This window comes from Siphateles boraxobius, unplaced genomic scaffold (assembly GCF_051911475.1).
Source record: "Siphateles boraxobius isolate OS27281-9 unplaced genomic scaffold, OSU_SipBor_1 2, whole genome shotgun sequence".
In the NCBI taxonomy this organism is placed as follows: Eukaryota; Metazoa; Chordata; class Actinopteri; order Cypriniformes; family Leuciscidae; genus Siphateles; species Siphateles boraxobius.
The window spans coordinates 18103897-18125210 of NW_027508810.1; the positions used below are offsets into that span (position 1 = coordinate 18103897).

The 21314-nt window shown below is 37.1% G+C and overlaps 1 protein-coding gene across 5 annotated transcripts; it reads right to left on the bottom strand.

Moving 5' to 3' along the window:
- Positions 1–225: 225 nt before the first annotated feature.
- On the bottom strand, positions 226–21000 carry septin6 (septin 6). 5 transcript variants are annotated; one of them, XM_077236289.1, is made up of 11 exons: positions 20880–21000; positions 19059–19173; positions 17771–17966; positions 16254–16440; positions 11442–11603; positions 9395–9491; positions 7318–7486; positions 7049–7181; positions 6602–6792; positions 4578–4623; positions 226–3891 (listed from the first exon to the last, which is right to left on the bottom strand). In XM_077236289.1, the coding sequence occupies exons 1-10, from the start codon at positions 20922–20924 to the stop codon at positions 4620–4622; spliced, it is 1299 nt and encodes a 432-aa protein (XP_077092404.1). In that variant the 5' UTR covers positions 20925–21000; the 3' UTR covers positions 226–3891; positions 4578–4619. The 5 variants fall into 5 exon arrangements, 4 of the variants coding, with proteins under 4 accessions (XP_077092404.1, XP_077092403.1, XP_077092401.1 ...); XR_013205861.1 differs by lacking the exon at positions 4578–4623 and adding an exon at positions 5234–5290 and having other exon boundaries at positions 3154–3891; XM_077236288.1 differs by lacking the exon at positions 4578–4623 and having other exon boundaries at positions 226–1636.
- Positions 21001–21314: the final 314 nt, after the last annotated feature.

Consider the following 21314-nt stretch of genomic DNA (forward strand, 5'->3'; position numbering starts at 1 on the left):
TCATATAATCCATACAAGTATGTTTATAATATAATTTTACCTAAAATGTTTCACATCACAAAGATGTAACTAATTTTTGTTTATATATATGCAAAGAAAAAAAAAATCATAATTTATTCTAATTCCTTTTGATATATATTTATATATACATATGATATATAATATATTACATATACATTTTTTACAAGTTATTTGGAGGGTAAATTATGAAATAGCATGTCAAAGTTGTTTTAATGTAATTTTATTGAAAATGTACACCATGGAATCTTACTACAGTTAAATACTGATTAAACACACATTTCTGGGATTACAGGGGTAGGGGTAATTGACATTAAGGGGAAAATATGGAAGATGACTAGAAAAATGTAGGCCAGTCTTGACACCCAAAATGTTTCACACACAAAAAAATAGTCACTTGTCAATGTCATTAAAACAGATTTCAAAGTTGATAAGCAAAATAGGTCCTTAAAAATTATATGTACTGCACATATGCATAAACGTCTGTACCCCATAACTGACTTACTTGAAATTACTGAAAACCCTTGATGTATATCTCTATGCAATATTTGGCAAAATGGAAAATGTAATTTATAAAATGAACTTAACTGCACATTGTACCTGAAATAAATACACATAATAAAATGGTCCAAAGTATGAAGCATTTGAAGTGTAAATGTCTAATCAAAGAATAACTCCATATATAAACAAAAATATGTTCAGGGCATGCAAAAGAACAGAAGATAAAGAATATAAAAGTGGCACTGAATGTGACCTACATGGTATTTCAATAGGTGCTCCATTACTCCCTAAGATTATATTTTAAATAAAATAATTATAACTATATTGCTGTGAGTGTTTAAGACTTGAAATGTGTCCTGTAAAATGTAAAGGGGATTACAAAACATACAATACAAACCTCTCCGATTTTGCACATGCTTCCAGATAAAGATTCTCATTAAATTACAGTTCAATCTCTCTCACTTAACACATTTGATGCATTAACAACCAGGAACTTTCGGGACCATTTTCTTTGGATTTTCTCAATATTCACAGCCAGCGTGTCAAAATGCTTAAGTCTTATTAAAGATATTCTTACTCAACTTATAGTTCACACCCTAAATTAACCATAGTGTTTGCAAATAAGTTAGTATCCATTCGCTCCTCACAGTTAGCACTGTGTTAAGGTTGATGAGTACATGCAGCTTTATTCACTAACACATATCCATAAAAGAAACTAAACAGTTTAATTGAACAAGGCAATATCATAGATGTGAAATGCTAAACTGAAACTCAAAAGCATTGCTTTAGTTAACAGCCTTTCTATCAGAGCTTTGGCTCTGGTGTCACCAGAAAATGATGTCTGTAAAAATACTAATGAGGGACTGCTTGGCATGCCCTAATTAGAAAACAGCGCTAATATTTGTTGAAAAAATACCATGTTAAGCCCACATAAGGCCATGTTCAATAGGGCACACAGCATGAATGTTTAAAAATGAAAACAAAAAAATTAAAATTAAATAAAACATTCAAACAAGGCTGACGGAGTGAAAAAGACAGGAAGAAGAGTGGACGCTTAGTTCTCGTGGAAGCTGCAATCCCCTCTTCCAACGGGTGGCCAAGACAGAGTTAAAAGAAGCTAGAGGAAGAGAGGAGACACAAACGCAGATTAGAGAAAGTATCAGGAGGGCATTGAACTGGGTATCAGTGCCAGTGGGAAGACAAGTTTACATCAGTCAATTGGAAATGGGCACTCAGATTTTTCTTTTGCCAGCCAAAAGCATGAAGCATTCTGAATGTGGGCGGATAGGAACACGCGTCCTTCTGCCCTGCTTCAAATGCATTGTGCATCCTCTTCACAAGTTGCTTTTAAACATGCATGGGTTCATTCAATGCAACATTGCTTTCAGCTTGCATTCTTAAAGTGATACATTTGTGGTCAAGAGTAACCCAATCTAAATCTTTTTAAAGAATGAAACAGCTTAACTGGGACAGTGATTCTAATAATTGCATTTTCCCTCCACACATCTCTGAAGAGGCAAAAATCTTAAGCATATTAGTAACACAAAACATTCACCGCAAATAAGCACAGCATTCAGCAAAGGTTTTGGTAACACAATAAATATAATGTTAGCAAAAGCTGCAGAAAGAGCACACAATGAAAACACAAGAGGTGATCTATAAGAAACACAGAGGGCCGGGTCCACACTGCCTCGGGGTACCGGTTAACCAAAGAGTCTGGGCCTGGTCCCTTATCAAAGCCATACTACTCAGTGCAGAGCCAGGGATTACTGCAAAGGAAAGTAAATACACACATGGCAGTGAGCAGGGAGACTGGAGGGAGCAAGAGAGTTAATAAAGTGCTAAATACCAATCACATCAATACCACTTGTTGAAAGACCAGCATCCAAATACCATCCATAACTAAATGTTCGATTCACTTTGATTTTGCTGAACAGTCTGGTATCTTTAATTGTAGCTTTGAAAACATCCTTTACAACTTGCTTAAGAGACAGAAAATAAAACCATTTTCTGCAGTGAGACATATAAATGGATTAAAATGACTAAATTTTCTCACTTTTTGGTCACAAGGATCTTATAATAAAGTTCAGTTAACATTGACTTGTGGCAGTGGTCAGGCAGCTCGTCATTTGAGAATACAGGCCACAAACTGGATGTAGGACTAAGCGGGTCTTATTATTATTATTATATATGCTCAATTAAGCATATAGTAAATTGCTTTAAAGGTGAAAGTCCAGCTCTTCTCTAAACTGCCATATTGAATTTAATGCAGATGAAAACGAGGCTGTGAGGGATAAACACACAATCTTTACAATGGCACACACTATATAAATGTCCTAGATCACTAGGTCCCATGTAGGTCCCAGAACTTTTATAGAGTTGTCTACTGAAGGTTGTTTTCCAGAAAAACATTATGTCAGCGGAACAATCAGATCACGTCTTCTATTCCTCACAGCCTCGTTTTCATTCCCGTCAAAAATTAAATGTGGCGCAACCCTGACTAAGGTCTATAAATGAGGAATCAGGATTTTCCATTACATAGTAAGCAAATCAAACACCGTAAATAAACAGTTAGTAACACTTGCATGAATAATGCAAAACCGTTTGATAACCATACACAATGATTTTCCACAGTTTCAAGCTTTATGAAAGAAGCTTTATTGGTCCCCTTGCAATTGATATTTAAAGATTAGTAAGTGAATTGTTATTTTTATTTTAATTTTGTGAAAAATAAAATATCACAAAAATAAAGAACTATAAAAAGGTGCTTACATTTGGATGAAATGTGCCAATATGAAGTTTTTTCTAAACTAATACAAGCATAGGAATGACAGGTTTATAAAAATAAAAATAAAAAACAACATTGAGATATGGCTGCAGATGACCAGAGAGCATCTACATAACATGCATGAGCTAAAATGAGACAAAACACCACTTCATTACTCCTCATGTTCCTAAATGCACTGAAAGCAGCTCATTTATCTTCCCATTATAGTACCAATGAAAATTATGGTACTAACAGTAAAATCCAATTTGTCTCATTTTAACCTGTGTGCCCACTACTGCAACAGTAGCCACTCATGTTAAAGTTGATTCATACACTTATCATGCAAAACAAAGCAATATCATTATGACATCATAACACAGCAAGTAAAACAAAGAAGAACAAATGGAATTTTAAAAATGAAAAAAAAAAAGGATTCCATTCACAGTTAATATCCCTCCTCAGCTATGTTATGTGTGAAACTGGGGGATGTGGGGCGGGAGAGAGGGGGGAGGGAACGGGAACGGGAACAGCATGGCTCAGGAACACTGAGGGGGGAGAGCTCATTCACAGCGGGCAGGGGGAGCACTTTCTACAGGAATCCTGAACTGGAAACGAGAGAGAAGGAAGATTATTGTTCCCTACAGGTTACACACGGTTGTATTCACACATAAAAATAAATAAAAAAGATCCAAAATGTTAGTCGTGCATCTGTTAAAACACTTGAAAGCAGTTGCAGGGGGTGTATGTGGTAAGGCTTAGAATTGTTCTCTCTTTGTGCTGCATAAAACTAATTACATTGTCTCTTCTGCTGTGTTATTTACATAAATCGGATATCCCAACATTAACGTGTTACTTAACTATTACTAATAGATATGTGACAAGGGATAGCTCAAGCTTTAGGCCAAGTGTAGGACTAGTGTGACCCAGCTGTAGGAGCCGAGCCATTAAAGGCTCTTTTGTGTGAGTTTGTGGAAGAGCAGTGTGGAGTGCAAACAACAGCAGATTGTTATGGATTCAGATGGCAGATGGCTGCACATCACATAGGGAGAGCAATAAACTCTCGCCTGACGCTGGTGACATAATATCCCCTACTGCTACCATAGATATTCTTCACATTGCCAGTGTTTAAGACTTTTAAGCATGAATAGGAAATGCAATTACTACTGCAGTGCTTTAACACTGCAATTACAGGATCAGTGTAACTGACCATCATCATTACATGTGTTTTTGTAATTTAGTCCCCTCTTGCGGATGAGGGTTTGTGTCTTAAGAGATACTATGAAAGCCTTACCAGCATAAGGTGACTCATGCAGGACTGGGAGCAGGTGAGGAGTTAACTGGAAAACAGCATGGATGAGACGTACATGACACGTGTACAAACTAGACAAGACACCTTACAAGCAACATCAAAATGAATATTGTACATGCCCTGGCCTGCATGAGCATTGAGGAAAACTGTAACACTTTCTCTGGCTATCTTCTAAATGTAAGAATAAATATCGCCCACTAGATAATGGAAAGGAAAGTGGTAAGAAACTGTTCAATCTCAAGTTTTGGATTTGGACAAAAGGTTGCAGGTTCGATTCTCAATACTGGCAGAAAATTGAGCAAGGAACCTAACGCCCAATCACTCCCTGGGCGGCACAGCAAAATGGCTACCCACTGCTCCAGGTGTGTGCGTGTATGTTCACTACTCACTGCTGCTAATGTGTGTGCACTAACTTGGATGGGTTACCATACTTGGCCTTCATATGTCTATTTCACTTTACTTTCTTGCACTTTATGTTTTGCAAAACTGCTTCCTTAGTATTTCAGTGATGTGAAATATAGCAAGTGTTTTATAGCAGTGGTCTGCTGCCTCATGAGGACAAACAAGAAGCTTCAGGGGGAAAACAGTTAAAAATACAGGAGAAATTGATTTGGGGGAAAAACAACAAAAAGGTAAACCTTGTCACTGCAAGTGTCCTCTTCCCATATAGTATTCAGGTGAATGCAGCAAATCAGCTTGAATACACAACCATGGTTGATTACCAGCATTACTGAAGCACTTTATTTGAGCTCTAATTACTAGTCCACTTTTCAGATTGAATGTGCATGACCCTTTGATTAAATGTGAATAAAATATATTGTTCTTTTAATATATGTTAATAATTTAATTTTACAAACCATGAAAATTATAGTGGTAATTACATATAATTATATAGAAAATATAACTATATAGAATTGTCTAACATGTTCTACTAATACAAGACTTATCCCACACATCAGACTGTGATGTTAAGAGGTCACAATTAAAGTATGCTCTACTTTCCAGCGACACCTCTCTCGTATCTCTCACGGAGGAGCGGAAGCATAAAAGGAGGAGTGACGACGGTGAAGGAGGAGAGAGGCCAGGACTGGATTTATGTTGTTATGTTGTTTTTTTATGTGACAGCAGTCGCCCGTGAGGGGCTGCTGTCTTTACTTTCATTTTGTATTTGTTGATTTTGTTGATTAAAGTCTTTGAATGTTCGCAGGTTCCCACCTCCTCCTTCCCATAACATCTAACCTTGCTACAGATCTAATTGCACAATAATACGAGTAGCTTCACTACAGTTCAAAAGTTTGGGGTCAGTAAGATTAAAATCGGTCGTTAAAATGTTTTTTTAAAGAAGTCTCTTATGCTCACAAAGGCTGCTTTAATTTAATCAAAAATACAGTAAAAACTGTAAAATTCTGAAATATTACAAATTAAAATAACTGTTTTTTAATTTAATATATTTTAAAATGTCATTTATTCCTGATTACTCCAGTCCTCAGTGTCTCATGATCCTCCAGAAACCATTCTAAAATGCTGATTTACTGTGCTGCTTAATATTTTAGTGGAAACTGAGATCAAAATAAATAAATAAATAAAAAGCAGGATTCTGTGATGAATTTGATCAACAATTTGATCAAAAGAACAGCATTTATTTGAAATAGAAATCTATTGTAACGTTATAAATGTCTTTACTGTTATTTTTGATCAATTTAATGCATTCTTGCTAAAAGGATTTATTTATTTCAAAGAAAAAAAATCTTACTGACCTAAAACTTTTGAACAGTAGTGTATATGCTCAAACTAGACCTTTCATTTCACTGACATACTGTCAACACCATCCATTTGAATTCCATAGTTATGGTAATGATCTAAATTTAACATTCCCTGCAAGCTTACCGGGCGGTCAGTGAAAATGCACACACACTTGTACACATGATCTCCTGCATCGTGATCGTCTTGGGTCTCGGGGAGGGAAGGTTGTGAGGGTTAGGAACCACGTGGAGGTCAATACTTACTTTTTCCTCTCTTTATCCTTCTTGAGTGTTGCGGAGCTCCCTGCCTGCTGGGCCTGTGACTGCAGCAGCTCAGCAGCCGTCTTCTTCTGCTTAAAGCCGTTCAGCTCATCATCGAGAGACTTCTTCTTGTCCTCTAGTTTCTTCTTCTCATCCTGGTGAAGCTTCTTGAGACGGTCAAACTTTTCATGAAGCTGTGATGTGAACACCAAAGAGTCAGTATGTGAGCTGTTACTGAACAAACAAAGCTTTACATTACTGTAGATAGTCCAATTTATAGGACTGAACACTTACTTTAAAAAAAATACAGTTTAGTTGTATTTTATATTATAAATCATACCAGATATACAGCTACATACCATGTATCGTCAGCTTTTGGTACCACTTTTGAGACCTTAATAACAACTTTGTAAAAAATTACAGACTATACATACAAACAAACAAACAAACCTCTTTTTCTGCCTCCTTCAGCTCTGCTTCCTTCTCTTTGACTCTCTGGACAAACATCTGCCTCATCTCTTCCTCTTTCTTCTGCAGCTCCCCCATGAACTCATTCCTCTTGGCCTCGTATGTTTCCTGGAGGCTGAAGACAACAAACCAGATGCAAAAGATATTTAACCATTAATTTACGCCTGTACATGCAGACTATAAATCTTTGTGTGATAAGTTGTGACAGAGAACTTTCTCCAGATTGTTGGTGTGATCGTGACCCTCTTCACCTGAAGGGTTTGCTGTCGGGGTCGGTGTCTTTGAATCCCATCTCCTCCAGCTTGCAGCGGCGGTATAGCTCATAGTGGCGAGTGTGAGTCTGCTCTCGCAGGTCCTCCATGTTGACCCTGATCAGCATCTCTCGCAGCTTCACAAAATCACAGTGATTCTCATTCTCCACTGGAAAACACATGATATTCAACGGGAAATGAGCACTAAACCAAAGTCTTATTGGGACATTAAAAGAGAAGGAAATAACTTCCTCCAGGACATGCCACACACATTAATTACTACATTCCTTTAAGGGTGGAGTTAGTCTAAAAGTTCTGGGTAGTTTATATTTTATTTAACAAAAAATCCTGTCACTGCAAGACTGTAAAAAAACAAAGGTGATCAAAAAAAATAATGCTCCAAAGAAATGGTGACCAGTTGCAGAACTTAAAATAGGGTCAAATTTCCTAAAATACACGAATGTGACTTTTGATGACATTCTTTCATTTTATACCACTGAAACGAGGAAGCCTTTCAGAAGAACAGACATGACCTCTATTAACAGTCAGTTTGTATAACTTAGACCAGCAATACAAGTGTCAAGTATTATTGACACTACAACATTCCCCACAGCTGTTATTGTACCTGTATTAACAAATTTATATTTTACATTTGCTGAAGAAATCATGAGTGCTGCTTGTCTGTGCAAAACTAACACAAGTGTGTTCTCGGTGGTTGCCAGGCTATTGCTATGTGGTTGCTAAGGTGTTCAGAGTGGATGCTAGGTGGATGCTTACTGGCTGGTTAAAAGCTGGCTGGTTTGATAATTTAGTCTCTAGTAATGGCTTGGACCCTACTTTCAACTGAAGTCTAAAGGATACATTTTTTTACCTGCTCACTTTTTCATAGAAATGCATCCCTTTCTGCATGGTTTCATCAACTCAAGTAAACTGTGTGCCCAAAAATCTTGAGTAAACGAATGACATGCAGCAGCAGTGCATGAAAACACACACATCACACACACACACATATATATATATATATATATATATATATATATATATATATATATATATATATATATATATATATATATATACATATTTTTCCTCAGTGAGCTCAGCCTTACAACAAGCTAAATTAAGTAAGACCACGTGTCCTGCCCTGCAGCCTCATGTGCCGAGAGAGAGAGAGAGAGAGAGAGAGAGAGAGAGAGAGAGAGAGAGAGAGAGAGAGAGAGAGAGAGAGAGAGAGAGAGAGAGATTCAGAGGTTTGTCACAGACAGCCTGAGGACAACCACAGCACTGCTGCTCTAATGTTATGAATCAAATCACTGCATGCATACAACATACATTAATAAAAAACTGACAGAACAAATTGTGAATTAAGTGAATTGGACTTTCACAGCTTATTGAAAATCACTAATGAACATCATTGTACTGTAGATCCTCATTTTTTCATTAATAGGCAAGAGGGCATTGCAATTTGTACTTGTGTAACATTCATCAACAATCTTGAGCATCAAATCATATTAGAATGATTTCTGAAGGATCATGTGACCCTGAAAACTGGAGTCATGATGCTAAAAATTTAGCTTTGACATCACAGGAATAAATTATATTTTCAAATATATTAAAATAGAAAACTGTTGTTTTAAATTGTAATATTTCACAATATTACAATTTTTTCCTGTGTTTTTGATTAAATAAATGCAGACTTGGTGAGCAGAAAATTGTAAATACTGCCTTTCACATCACTGCTCAGGATAGTCATCAATGAAGGGTTTTGAGATAGCGAGTGTTATTTTAGTACCATCAACCAATCAGCACTGTTACTGATGTCATTTGACTGGATCCACAGTGGTTAGTCACATGGAAATTACAGCTCAGTTTTCTCTTTTTGACAGCTCTAATACATTAGTATTCTGCCCTTCTGTGAAAAAAATGCAAGAAGGAAAGAAAAAGAAGGAGTGTCCAGACACAACGCTGCTAAAAGGGAGGGACGGGATGGGTTTGGATGTCCTGAACAAAGAGGCCATGGCCAAACAGAGGGAAGAGCTCAGTGTCATTTCCTCTGGAAGACGTGACTAGAACTTACCCTGGACGGTTCCCCAGGGGTACTGGCGTGCTCGCACCATCTTGTTCCCAATCTTCACTTCCTCAGTACTTCCCACTACAGCAAAAGGCAAATGACCCTGCAGAACACAAAAAAAATCCCACAAACAAATAATTTAGCAGAAATACTGCAGTCTATTTAAATTTTTTTCTATAACAGACAAGATGACACAGCATTTAAATCTATATTAGTCCATGTATGCTTATATAAACCTTTACAATCCTACACATACCTACCTTTCAAAAGTTTGGGGACAATATATATATATATATATATTTAAAGAAATTAATACTTTTATTCAGCAAGGATTAGTTAAATTGATCAAAAGTGACAGTAAAGACATTTATATTGTTACAAAAACTTCCATTTCAAATAAATGCTGTTCTTTTCAGGATTCTATTTTTACTCAACATTTACAAGAAATTATTCTTAAGGACCAAATCAGCATATTAATATGATTTCTGAACGATCAAGTGACACTGAAAACTGGAGTAATGATGCTGAAAAATAATTTCACAATATTACTGTTGTTACTGTATTTTCGATCAAATAAATGCAGCCTTGATGAGAATTAGATTCTTCTTTCAAAAACACTTGTATTTGTATTTATTAAGCACCGATAAACACAATAGCAGTTGAACCATAGTGCTGTACAGATAAGATAAAACAATGAAAGGAAACAATACAAAATAAAATCAGCAAATTTAACATACAAAGTTTAAAAAGCCAAAGTAAATATAAGATTTCAGTTTAGATTTAAACTCAAACAATATTTGATGTTTTCACAGATAAGGGGAGACGGTTCCATAGCCTAGGTAATTTTATTACACACTTTGGCAGCTAGTTTAAAGATTTTAAGATATGCTTAAAAGTAATATGCTCTTGCTTACAAGAGCCAGTTAAAAACCTGGCTGCAGCATTTTGGGCCATCTGAAGTCATGATATTGAGGACTGAGGTAGACCAACATATAAATAGTTACAGTAATCCAGGCACGATAAAACAAAGGCATGCATGAATTTATCTTTAAAAGATAACCAGGACTTGACTCTAGAGAGCAGTTCTAATTAAAACAAACACTTAAACAATCTCATCAAACCCACATTTTTTAACAGTAATGTAACTTAAGGCACTCGTCTGACAATCAGTCTTGGATACTATGAACACAATGGGGAACAATATAGTATCCTCATTTCTACTGAAGCACTACGTCTCACGGTAGCGAAGACCTCGTAAATAAATCACCTTGTTAAGAAGATATTTACAAGACAAGAACAGCCTTTACAACCATTGAGAAAGATATGAGGGCACATCCCACTATAACCGAGTGGGATTTGTCCTGATGTCAGCTATCTGCATTTCCAATGGTTAACCAGTACTGGAAGACCCCCACAGTAACCTTGCAGACACAGGCTGTGTGGTGAAAGTGACATTCATTCATTGGATGTCATGTTACTATGCTCAATGCTCTTCTTTTGTGGTGTCTTTTCCTGTGAGCAAACACAGGCAAGAAAGCTGGACACCATATGGACTCTTTCTCACTTAAACTGCTGAACTGTGACCTGAAATTCAAACTGGGCGAGCGCTGAAGTATAAAATATGGCTGTGTTGTCTCCAAGCATAACAGGACATGGTACATTTGTGACTGACTCTATGTAATAGAATTTCAAGTGGAAGAGGAACACATCATTCTTAATCTTGTTTATCTAATTACATAATACCAACATACTGTAGATAAATATATTTTGTTCTCTTATATAGCACATAGTAACTAGATTTTAGACAGAAACATTGCAGCAAACCTTTTCTCAAGTATCAGCATGATTTTAGCTATCACTCATTTCCAAAATACACACAATGTGGAATGAGTTACACATCAAAGTTTAATACTTAGGAGTTATGGTTCTTTTTTTTTAGAATAAGTCATATTTATAACTTATTACCCAACACTTTAAAAGCACATATTGTTTAGTGCATGTAACAACAGGAATGAATAAAAGTATGAATGATGTTCAGCATCAAGCTCCTTACATTCATGGTTGAGTTGATCTCGGCCACAGTCTCATCGTCGGTGGGAAACTGGTAGATCTGGACACCATTGCTAACCAACTCACTCGTAATTTTGATTTTGAACTTTGCCAGTTCACTCTTTGAGATGGCATCTGATTTGGCAATGATAGGGATGATATTCACCTGTATATAAGAGGAGAAAGATTATTTGTAAGCATTTGGAAATAGACAGTAATCAGAAATTAAATCAATTTATATTAATACTAATTAAGATGATGACATCAACCAGACAGCAATGGACAGATGATTTATTGTGCATGCTGACATAAAACCTCACACGGCTATGGTGAGTAAAAAGTTATTACTACTAAATCTGGATGTAAGCAACTCAAAGCAACCTCAAAACATCTGGCTGAGTCCAGATAAATATAGACACGGAGATTCTCTCGTCTTTTATGTCTGAGCAAACTGAATAAATAGCAGACATATAACAGAAAAAGGCTGAATTTACTTTATTCTCTATAAGCAGATGCTGCTGCAGTGCAGACACATGAAATGACACAAATAGATTATCCTCTTTTTACATTGAACTCTACAAAAATGAACTCTAGAAGCCTGTGAAGGCTTACATAACCTCAGCCTGCTCACATCGCAATATGCCTTCAAACTAGGGGTTTAAAACGGATGGATCATCACGTCTCACAGCCAGCAATAAGATATTTGCCAAAAGCTCAATTTCTGCGATACGATTAGGCTACAATTCGATTAATAATTTTGTCTGTATTTGTACGTTCAAGCACTAAAGAAGTGAAAGAGAACTCACTCTTTGAACGTATGTGTGCGCGCAGAAAACTTATGAATAGGTGTAAGTTTTTACAAATTGTAATTTGATTGATGTATTGATCAGACACCCCTCTTCACTTGTGACTCTGTCTCGCACACACACGCACGCACATATAGTGTGCTCTGATCCCACTCACTCAATTTTTACACTCCTGCCACCCACACCACCATCTTTGTACTATTCTCAGTAGCCTGGCCACTAGCTTAACGCTTTGCCTGTTTCCTGCAATTTACTACTGGTGAATTGTGAGGTTAACATGGACACTTCAAATAAAGGTTTAGACAGTGTGAGTACACAGGAATCTCTTCTCAAGCATGTGAGGCTACTGTTAGTTTCAGCTTCAGATCTAAGAGGACATCTTTGTTCAGGGTAACTGTGCAGCACAGAGAGAGATGAAAGAGAATGCAGTATTACACAGCTGACCTTCACTGACTCCATCTACACAGCTCCAATGACATTAAACATGGCATAGCCATCAGCTTAATGCTTAATAACCCACATCTTAAACCAAACTGCTCTGTACAGTGAAACAGTAAATAATGCTAAGCCACATATATAGCAGACATTAGTTTCATTTAATGAGTTTTTAAATTTGAAATACGTTTTTTTTGTAATCATTATTATTACTATTAGTCAAAATATATAATATTGATTTCTAAATTACGTAGTCATGTAGTAATCAGGCATGTGATTGGCTAAGGACAAAAAAAGAAGGAAAATATACCGAGACCCCCGCTTTTCAAACACCACTCTGTGGGTAGTAACCACAGTACTGGTACAACTTCCCCCACCACTCCGCCACCCGCCCTGACCGCTGCTATCGGTTCAAAACATAGTCAGACTTGCCAGCAATGTTGCTGGGCAAAAAGCTGGCAAAAAGTTGCCCTCGTGTATCATCAGCTTTAAAGAGTGCTGCTCTAGCTGTGTAGCCTAACCTTAAAGTTATTAGATTCATTTTAATGAATAAGAGACATCAGTAAAGGTTGTCGCCTGTTTAAGACCTGGTGGCTAGGGCTGGACGATATGGACCAAAAGTCACATCCCGATATATTTTGGCTGAATATCGATATACGATATATATCCCCATATTTTTTCCGCAAAGTGAGAGCAAATGTTATAAATTAATTATACATTATAATTAAATTATACAAATAAATTATAAATTATACATTCATTCTTATTAAAGCTATTATTTAAAGTTCTTCTCAGTCAAGAGCAGTGAGTGATTTCCTCTATGTTTTGTTGTTTTATTAACATTAAATAGATAATAGAAATTTAACAATAGCAGGGTTTCCCGCAGCAGTTTGTTACTAAGGCGGCCGCCTAAGCAACACACGCCTGCCGCCTTAACTACGTCGTCAAAAAAAATTATATGAGCGATATCCGCCTAGTTACTCTGTCCTGTTTTCTCCATTTCAATCTTTAAATATGTGATAAGCCTTCGTGTTCGCTTCAGTCTTGTAATCAGCGCGTTCTTCCGCAGCGGCGCCAAGCACGTCAGAACAAACAGAGACAGGGTGTGTGTGTGTGTGTGTTCATCTGAGCCTCATTGGTCTGTCACTGCTCATCAATGTCAGAATATTTGAGATGACCAATCAAATCAAAGTAGGCGGGCTTTATGTTCGCAGTGCGAATTTTAGTAGAGAGCGACTCATACAGGAGCGACTCGACGCACTTTAGTTTACGGTCGGTCAAGTGCGAGAAGATGTAAGTTGTTAAACTAAACATTTCCTATTTGACAGTTTTTTTTAGGTCATAAATGTTAAACGAATCCCAAAAATAATCAGGCAAACTAATAAACTTTTGTCTATTTTCGCCATTTTGAACTGAAAATAGACCACTATGTGACGTGACTCATGTAACGTTAATGTAACCTTAGCCTAATAATTAGTTTACTGTCATTGTGAGGGGACAAGACACATTAACCAGGGTACCTGCGGGATCTTAATAGCATTGGAAATATAATCTCAAATTAAGGCCTTACAAGCCTTGAATTTGGTATAGGATTTACTAGGATTAAGTTCACTATAACAAAATTAACTGTTACTAAAGATTCATGCAACGTTGAGTGCACCTCGCACTCCACGTCATAGCAGAAAGCGCGAAAGCGTGCGCACCGTTACTATGGTTACTAGGCAAGTGAGTTACAGAACAAGATAGCAACGTTAGCCAAGCGTAGTTTGTCGTCTGAAATAGGAAAGTTTCAGTTTAATCCGCTGTGGCCACAAATGCCAGAATTCAATAATTTAACCCCCAAATCAGAGCCGTTCTGTTAAAAGAACTTGTTTTCTACCCGGTCTTTTCAATAGTAGCTGGCAACCATGCGCGCGCACTCTCTACACTGCTCAAGAAGCGCGGATGATCTGAAAACACAGACAAGCTGGAGTTCAGCAATCTTCATTGGAGATTTTCAACTTAAATTGAAGTGTCATTCAGTCGGTCTATGTTCTGTCACGAGCCGCTTGCGATGTTTGTGCGAAAAAATGCAGGCTGATATCCAGCAGTGTTTTTAATGTGGATGCAATGTTTCCCGAATATCCACAGGATTTCAAATGTGACATTGATTTTATACAACAGTTAATAAACAAAACAAAAGGGTAACATTAAGTGATTTACTACATTTAAAACAGTATAGTCAGGCTTATTGCTCTATTTTGCAACGAAATCTGTGGCTTTGAACGAATCGTGAGATTCAATGAATGACTCGATGACACACATAAAGACAATGAATTACCACCACCTACTGGCGATTTTAATACAAAATTTGTATTAATATTAAACGATTTTTAACATTGCCTATTTATTGAACATTGTTTTATTTAATTAATTATTTATTTTTTAAAGGTATTACAAAGGTAAAAAAATGAAATGGAAAAATTGATTAAAGGGGGCAAATATTGTCCCTTTATGGAAAAGGTGTGACTGCATGCTAAGTGGAAGAGGGGTACGGCACTCTAAAAAATTGGAGAACCACGGATAATATTACTATCAGATGTAATGTTATTACCTTGACAAACTAAAAAGATATAAGACTCAAGTTTCAGTATTTGTCTTAATTTGTTTCAGGAGTTATGCAATTTCCTCCTGGACCCCCGACGACCCCCAATAACATTATTAATACACCCCCGTTAACATTTGATGTGAGTATTTGTCGCGTTGTACATGCTGTTGAGACGGAGGCGCCAGAACTGCAACTGATAGAATGCACGATATACATATTTCTACAAAAGCAGTCAGCAGCTTGCTTGGAGCAAGGATCATAGCGTAAATTTGAACTATATCGATATATGCGATATGGTCTAATTCCATATCACATTTAAAAATATATTTTTATATCGATATATCGCCCAGCCCTACTGGTGGCCTAACGGTGATGTTCTTGTCAACTGACAACGATACCACTGTAGCGCGAGAGCGACTGAGGTACGAAATTGAGCAGGTGAACAAGCTGAACGCAAATACGTCCTTGTTGATACTTGGAAAGGAAGGAAAAAATCTGTACGCACGTCAGCCTATTATGTCCTCGTAACATCTCCTTTTTTTTCACTCCGGCAGCTCTTGTTTTTTTTTACAGATCTGCATGATTCACGTAGGTCACATGTTCAGGTCGGAAAATCCAGAAAAAAAATCACATCCCTGAGTAATGTATTTTTTAATAGTCCACAGCATTAAAGGAGTAGTTCACTTTAAAATGAAAATTACCCCATGATATACTCACCCTCAAGCCATCCTAGGTGTATATGAATTTCTTCTTTCAGACGAATACAATCGAAGTTATATTAATAAATGCCCTGGCTCTTGAAAGAAGAAAGTCATATACATCTAGGATGGCTTGAGGGTGAGTAAATCATGAGGTCATTTTCATCTTAAAGTGAACTACTCCTTTAAACACTGTACCAGCTAAGATTTTTCTAACATTGCCTATAGAATCATATTGGTCAGTCCAGAGTGTGATCACATATTAGTTAAAAATAAAATGCATCACCAACCTTACTGTCTAGCTTCTTCATAGTAACCAGGTCAAGGGACTTTAGTGAGTGTCCAGTGGGAGCAATGAAATACAGACAGGCGTGGATCCGTGTATCGTGATAACTGTGTAGAGTGCGTTTAATCTTCAGTTCCTCTTGAAGGTACGCTTCAAACTGAGCATCGATGAACTCCACAATAGACTTGTAACTGCAAGTTGAACAAAGAAAGAGGTGGAAATAATTAAAAGGAACTTACAACCAGAACAAAAACACAAAAGTTAACACTAACATTTAAAGATGAGTGTAGTATGTATGTAAATGTAGTAAAATCTTCAGGCTTATTACAGAACTGTAAAATAAAATGTTGTGTGCTTTGGGGGGGATAGGAACTGGTTGAGGCATCTATAAATAGTTGGTAAGCCAGAGGCCAGATTTACCTCATATTGTGACCAAATACATTTTTGGGCCCCCCAAAACCCTACCCCGCTGTCGGTCAGAAACCTCATTATGACCAAAACTGCTACAATTCAGGAAATTGAATAAATAAATAAATACATTATAAAAAAAAAAAAAAAAAAAAAAAATATATATATATATATATATATATATATATATATATATATATTTTTTTTTTTTTTTTAAATTAACCACTATGTTGTCAAAGTTTACATTATTGTGGCTTTTTATATGCAAATTTAATATATTATATACGAAAAAGACCCACAGTGGCTTTCCTACTGCAGCAACTTATATTTTTCTTAGTGATTAATTGCACCAGTTTATCAGGAAGTGACAATTTTGTTCTCTTCATCTCGCTAGATGTAAACAGTGCTTTATTTGCAAATGTTTTATGCGATATTCCAATTTTGCCCATAAGTTAAATTCACACCTTTAGATGGAATATAGCTAATGTTCTTTGAATAATGACAAATAAAGCTGATCAACTAAGGTTTATCTAATTATGAAAATACTTTTGGCGAAAAGTTTGTTAATTTATTTATTTACAGAGCTTGGAAAACACTAGTCCAAAAATGTGCATGCATATTCTTCTTCTCAAATTTTTTTTATGAAAAAGGGTCCAAAATTTGGAGGTCCATGACATGGAGACGCTGTGTTTTTCGTTACGAAAGCCAAACTACTTAGCTTGGCCTTCCAAAAGAGGAGATTTACAACACTGTTCCAGAACAGTACACCTAAATATTCGACTGTGTGCTGCGCATTTTTCGGAGGACTGTTTCCAGAACCTGGGAGAGTACAAGGCTGGCTGTGCACAGAGGCTGATTCTGGTCTTTGTTGCTTTCGTTGAGGTGAACTTTGTTAGATTTGCACATAGTGTGGGAATTGCAGATCGGATTTATATTTTGCAGATACACATTTATGTGGCAAAAGATGGAACAGTTTTAACAAATCGGAAAGCTATCCGATCAGTAAAAATGCATGAAGTGTTGTAAACAGGCCCATTGACCTAATTTTGTCTCTGGTTAAAACAACTAAAGAATCGTTTCACTTAAAAGTATTTGGTCACAAGCAGATCTCACCTATCCTCTTTGTTGATCTGATCTCCAAAGCCTACAGTGTTGACCATAGTGAGCTTGAGGCGAACGTTGCTCTCCTGCAGCTCATAAGTGTTGGACTTGAGCTGCACTCCAGGCTGATTGTGCTGTGTAGGTTCACCCTCAAATTTGGTATTGAACAGGGTGTCCATGAGGGTGGACTTTCCCAAACCCGTCTCCCCTGTAACAAACACACAACAATAACCACCAGGCTCTTCATTATCTAAGATACAATAACCCCATATACATATTCCTCAAATAATTAAACATGGTTTGCTAATGTAATAGTTGTCTCTGCATATTAAACTGGAATAGGAGAATAATGATTTTGTAACATAAAAATTACACACATCAGCATCAGAAGTGCACTATTTAGCTGATGCGTACACTTCTGTGTAAAAGTCTAAAAGCCATGCAGCAATTCTGGCTATTCTTGCTCTCCTGACAACCACAAGCAGAGAAGAAATGGACATCATGCAACACCACCAGAATGTTAATTATATGGATGGCTTACATTTGCCATTTCTTCATAAACTCAGCCTCTAGATCCCATTCCCACAGGACCCTGTAAAGCTTTCACTAGAGGCATGAGCAAAGAGCCTTGCCTGATGCCTAAAAATAAAGCAGCGATTTCCCAATCAGATCAAATGCTAATGAGCAGTGGCTATTAAAAGGTATGGAGTGAGAACTTTCTAGTGAGTTCTGTGGTCGCATCCTTAGAGCTTTAGCAGAAATGGGATAAAAGCCCTGGCTGATGCCCTGAACTTTAGGGCATGCTAACAAAGAATCTGAAACAATGCCTCTGTATAAATATTTCAAAAGGCGAAGTGAATATCAAAAGCATCAAGACTTCATCATAGTACCAGAAGCACAAGGATTTAGCTAGAACTTCACTTGGTTAAATGGCATATGGCCTCTTACTGAGGGGACAAAATCATATGCCTTCTTCACGATTTGCTACTGACTGGGTCAGTAAAATATACCTCAAAAAGAAATAACATGCATAAATTAAAAAATTATTTACCCTATTTTTGTTAACTGTTTTAGATGGATAGTTAGTTAAGATTTCTAATCTCCAATCAGCACATGAAATCAGGATAGGAATAAAATCAAATCTCGAGTTCCTACAACTCCTCTCCATCAGTGCAGCAGTTTTTAGTAAGTGGGATACAGGACAGAATCAGAATGCGTTCACAAAGGGGTGTGACATACACTCAAGCAAATGGTGAGTTTCGCCCCAAGGAAAAAAGGAGCTCCGACATAACACACTCACCCACACAGAGGATATTGAAGCAGAAGCCATGGTTAACGGACTTGTTGACCAGCTGGTCCGGCATGCTGTCGAAGCCAACATGACCGGAGAGTGGGACGGCACGTGCACCCTCTCCCTAAAACAAGATCAAATAAAAGCAAACCATAAATGAAACAAGTAAGACCACTTTCAACAATGCAGATCCTTTGCAGGGTTCCTCACTATCAGCAATGGAAAGACTGTAAGCACCTAGATTCTTGAGAATGCAAAAACTAAACAGTCAATTTAGTGTGTAAAAGGTACACAACATGCACCTCATTTTAAACACAGAACCTAGGACATAAAGTGTAATACTATAGTATAGCTCTCGAAGGTTCAGCTCTGCACTTCCTCTTTCCTGTCTGATCTCAACGGTTGAAACCACATTTAGGCAAACACACACGTAAACCATTTGCAGTCGCAGACAAATGTTGCCGTTATCAAGTAATACAGGTATCTGTGAAACAAAGCGGTGGTAAATAACATAACACAAATGTCAAATCTCGGCCATATTAGTCTTCACTCTTCAGCATTTCCTCTACCATTGTTCACACAGATCTGCCACCTGGCCTGCAGAAACTCTGGCAGGAAAGGCTGTCTGCTCACATTTTACAGCATATCCTTTAGTGTGTGGGTGTTTGCATATGTGTGACCTATACGATGAGCAGAACGAACGTGCCAAATAATTTGATTTTTGCTAAAATAACAAAAACGAAGGGTGAGCATTCAGTCAGCACAGGTCTATGTAATAAAGATCCATTATCCAAATGGAAATATTTCATTAAGTTAAATTGCAATGAAAGGCAATCAAACGCACATCCTTTAAAGTGAGAACCAATCAAAGCAGATGATCAGTTCTGTTATGAGGATTACTGTGGAATCATTAACATTAGTAAAAGAATGCACATTTCATTAAATACAAAACAGGCAACTAAGAGCAGCCAGACTGTGAGAGCATCTTATTGACTGAACAAACAGTCCCAATCTGACCCACATGTGCAACATTCCAAAACCAGACAACTGTAAGGAGTCAAAAGGGGGGTCATCATGACTGCAACACCCCACTGGCTGCTCTGTAACCAGAAAATACTGGTTCAACCCCCTGGTTTGAATAGTAAAGACTGATTTAAACGTCATTTATTATAACAAACAGCTTTTAAAGCTCGGTCTCTCGAGCCTGCTGCCTCATGCGCCTATGTACGTTACTCTCATTAGAGACGTCAGAATGAAAGGTACATAAGCTGCTACAACATAAAATGAAATTGTTTTGTATGTTAGTTTCTGACATGAATGTACGAAATACTTCATAATAGACAACGCCCAGCGAGCATAAGGATGCTAATGCAATTAAACATAACGGTTTTAGACGCGCTCGAATTATATGGATTTTACAACACAATGACACTCGAGAATGCGACGGGTTTTTTTTAAATCGTTGTTTATAATTCATCAGTCGTAGTCACTTCAAGTGATGTTCGTCCGTTATTGTTGGCCCTCAACATCCAGCCATTTCCCCCAAAACAGCTGCGTGGATAGAAGTATAATTTTAAATATGCACACACAAAAAACGTGCTAATGTAATTTTAATCGTTTTTACACAAACAACACTTGCGGTTTTAAATACTGTATAATTGATTGGTTTGTTGCTAATGGGCTATCAAGTTCACGAATAAATGAATACCGAAAGCTATTCGGTTATACTAACGTTATATGCCACACCTTCCAAAATACCAAGTAGAAATTCGGCAGTGTAGTTATGTAAACCGAAACCACATCGTCGTAGTAATAAAACAGAGCTCTTACCGCTTGTCGCGCTATCTCAGTGGCCGCCATGGTTCTCTCCTGCATCAACCCTGAACCCTTCCTTCACAGGAAACCGTCCGCAGCAGAGTGAAGCTACAGCGACCAACTCAGATACGACGGACTGTACCATTCATGACTGATGCCATATAGTGCCTTCTGTTACTTTTATTATAGCGAAATTTTTAATTGGGATAATTTAGAAATGAACTAATATGCAGAATGCATGTAGTTCAATAACCACAACACTCAGAAAACTCATGAAAATAAAAACATCGTGCCAAAACATGACCCCCATTTCATTAAATGGTATAGTCTTCTTCATCTTCTGTTCAACATCTACACGCATGTTTCCACAGGTCTAACAAACTTCAGTTAAGGATGCTGAGTGGCACTTTTTACAGAATATATCTTACTATTCAATTTTTTTTAAAGTAG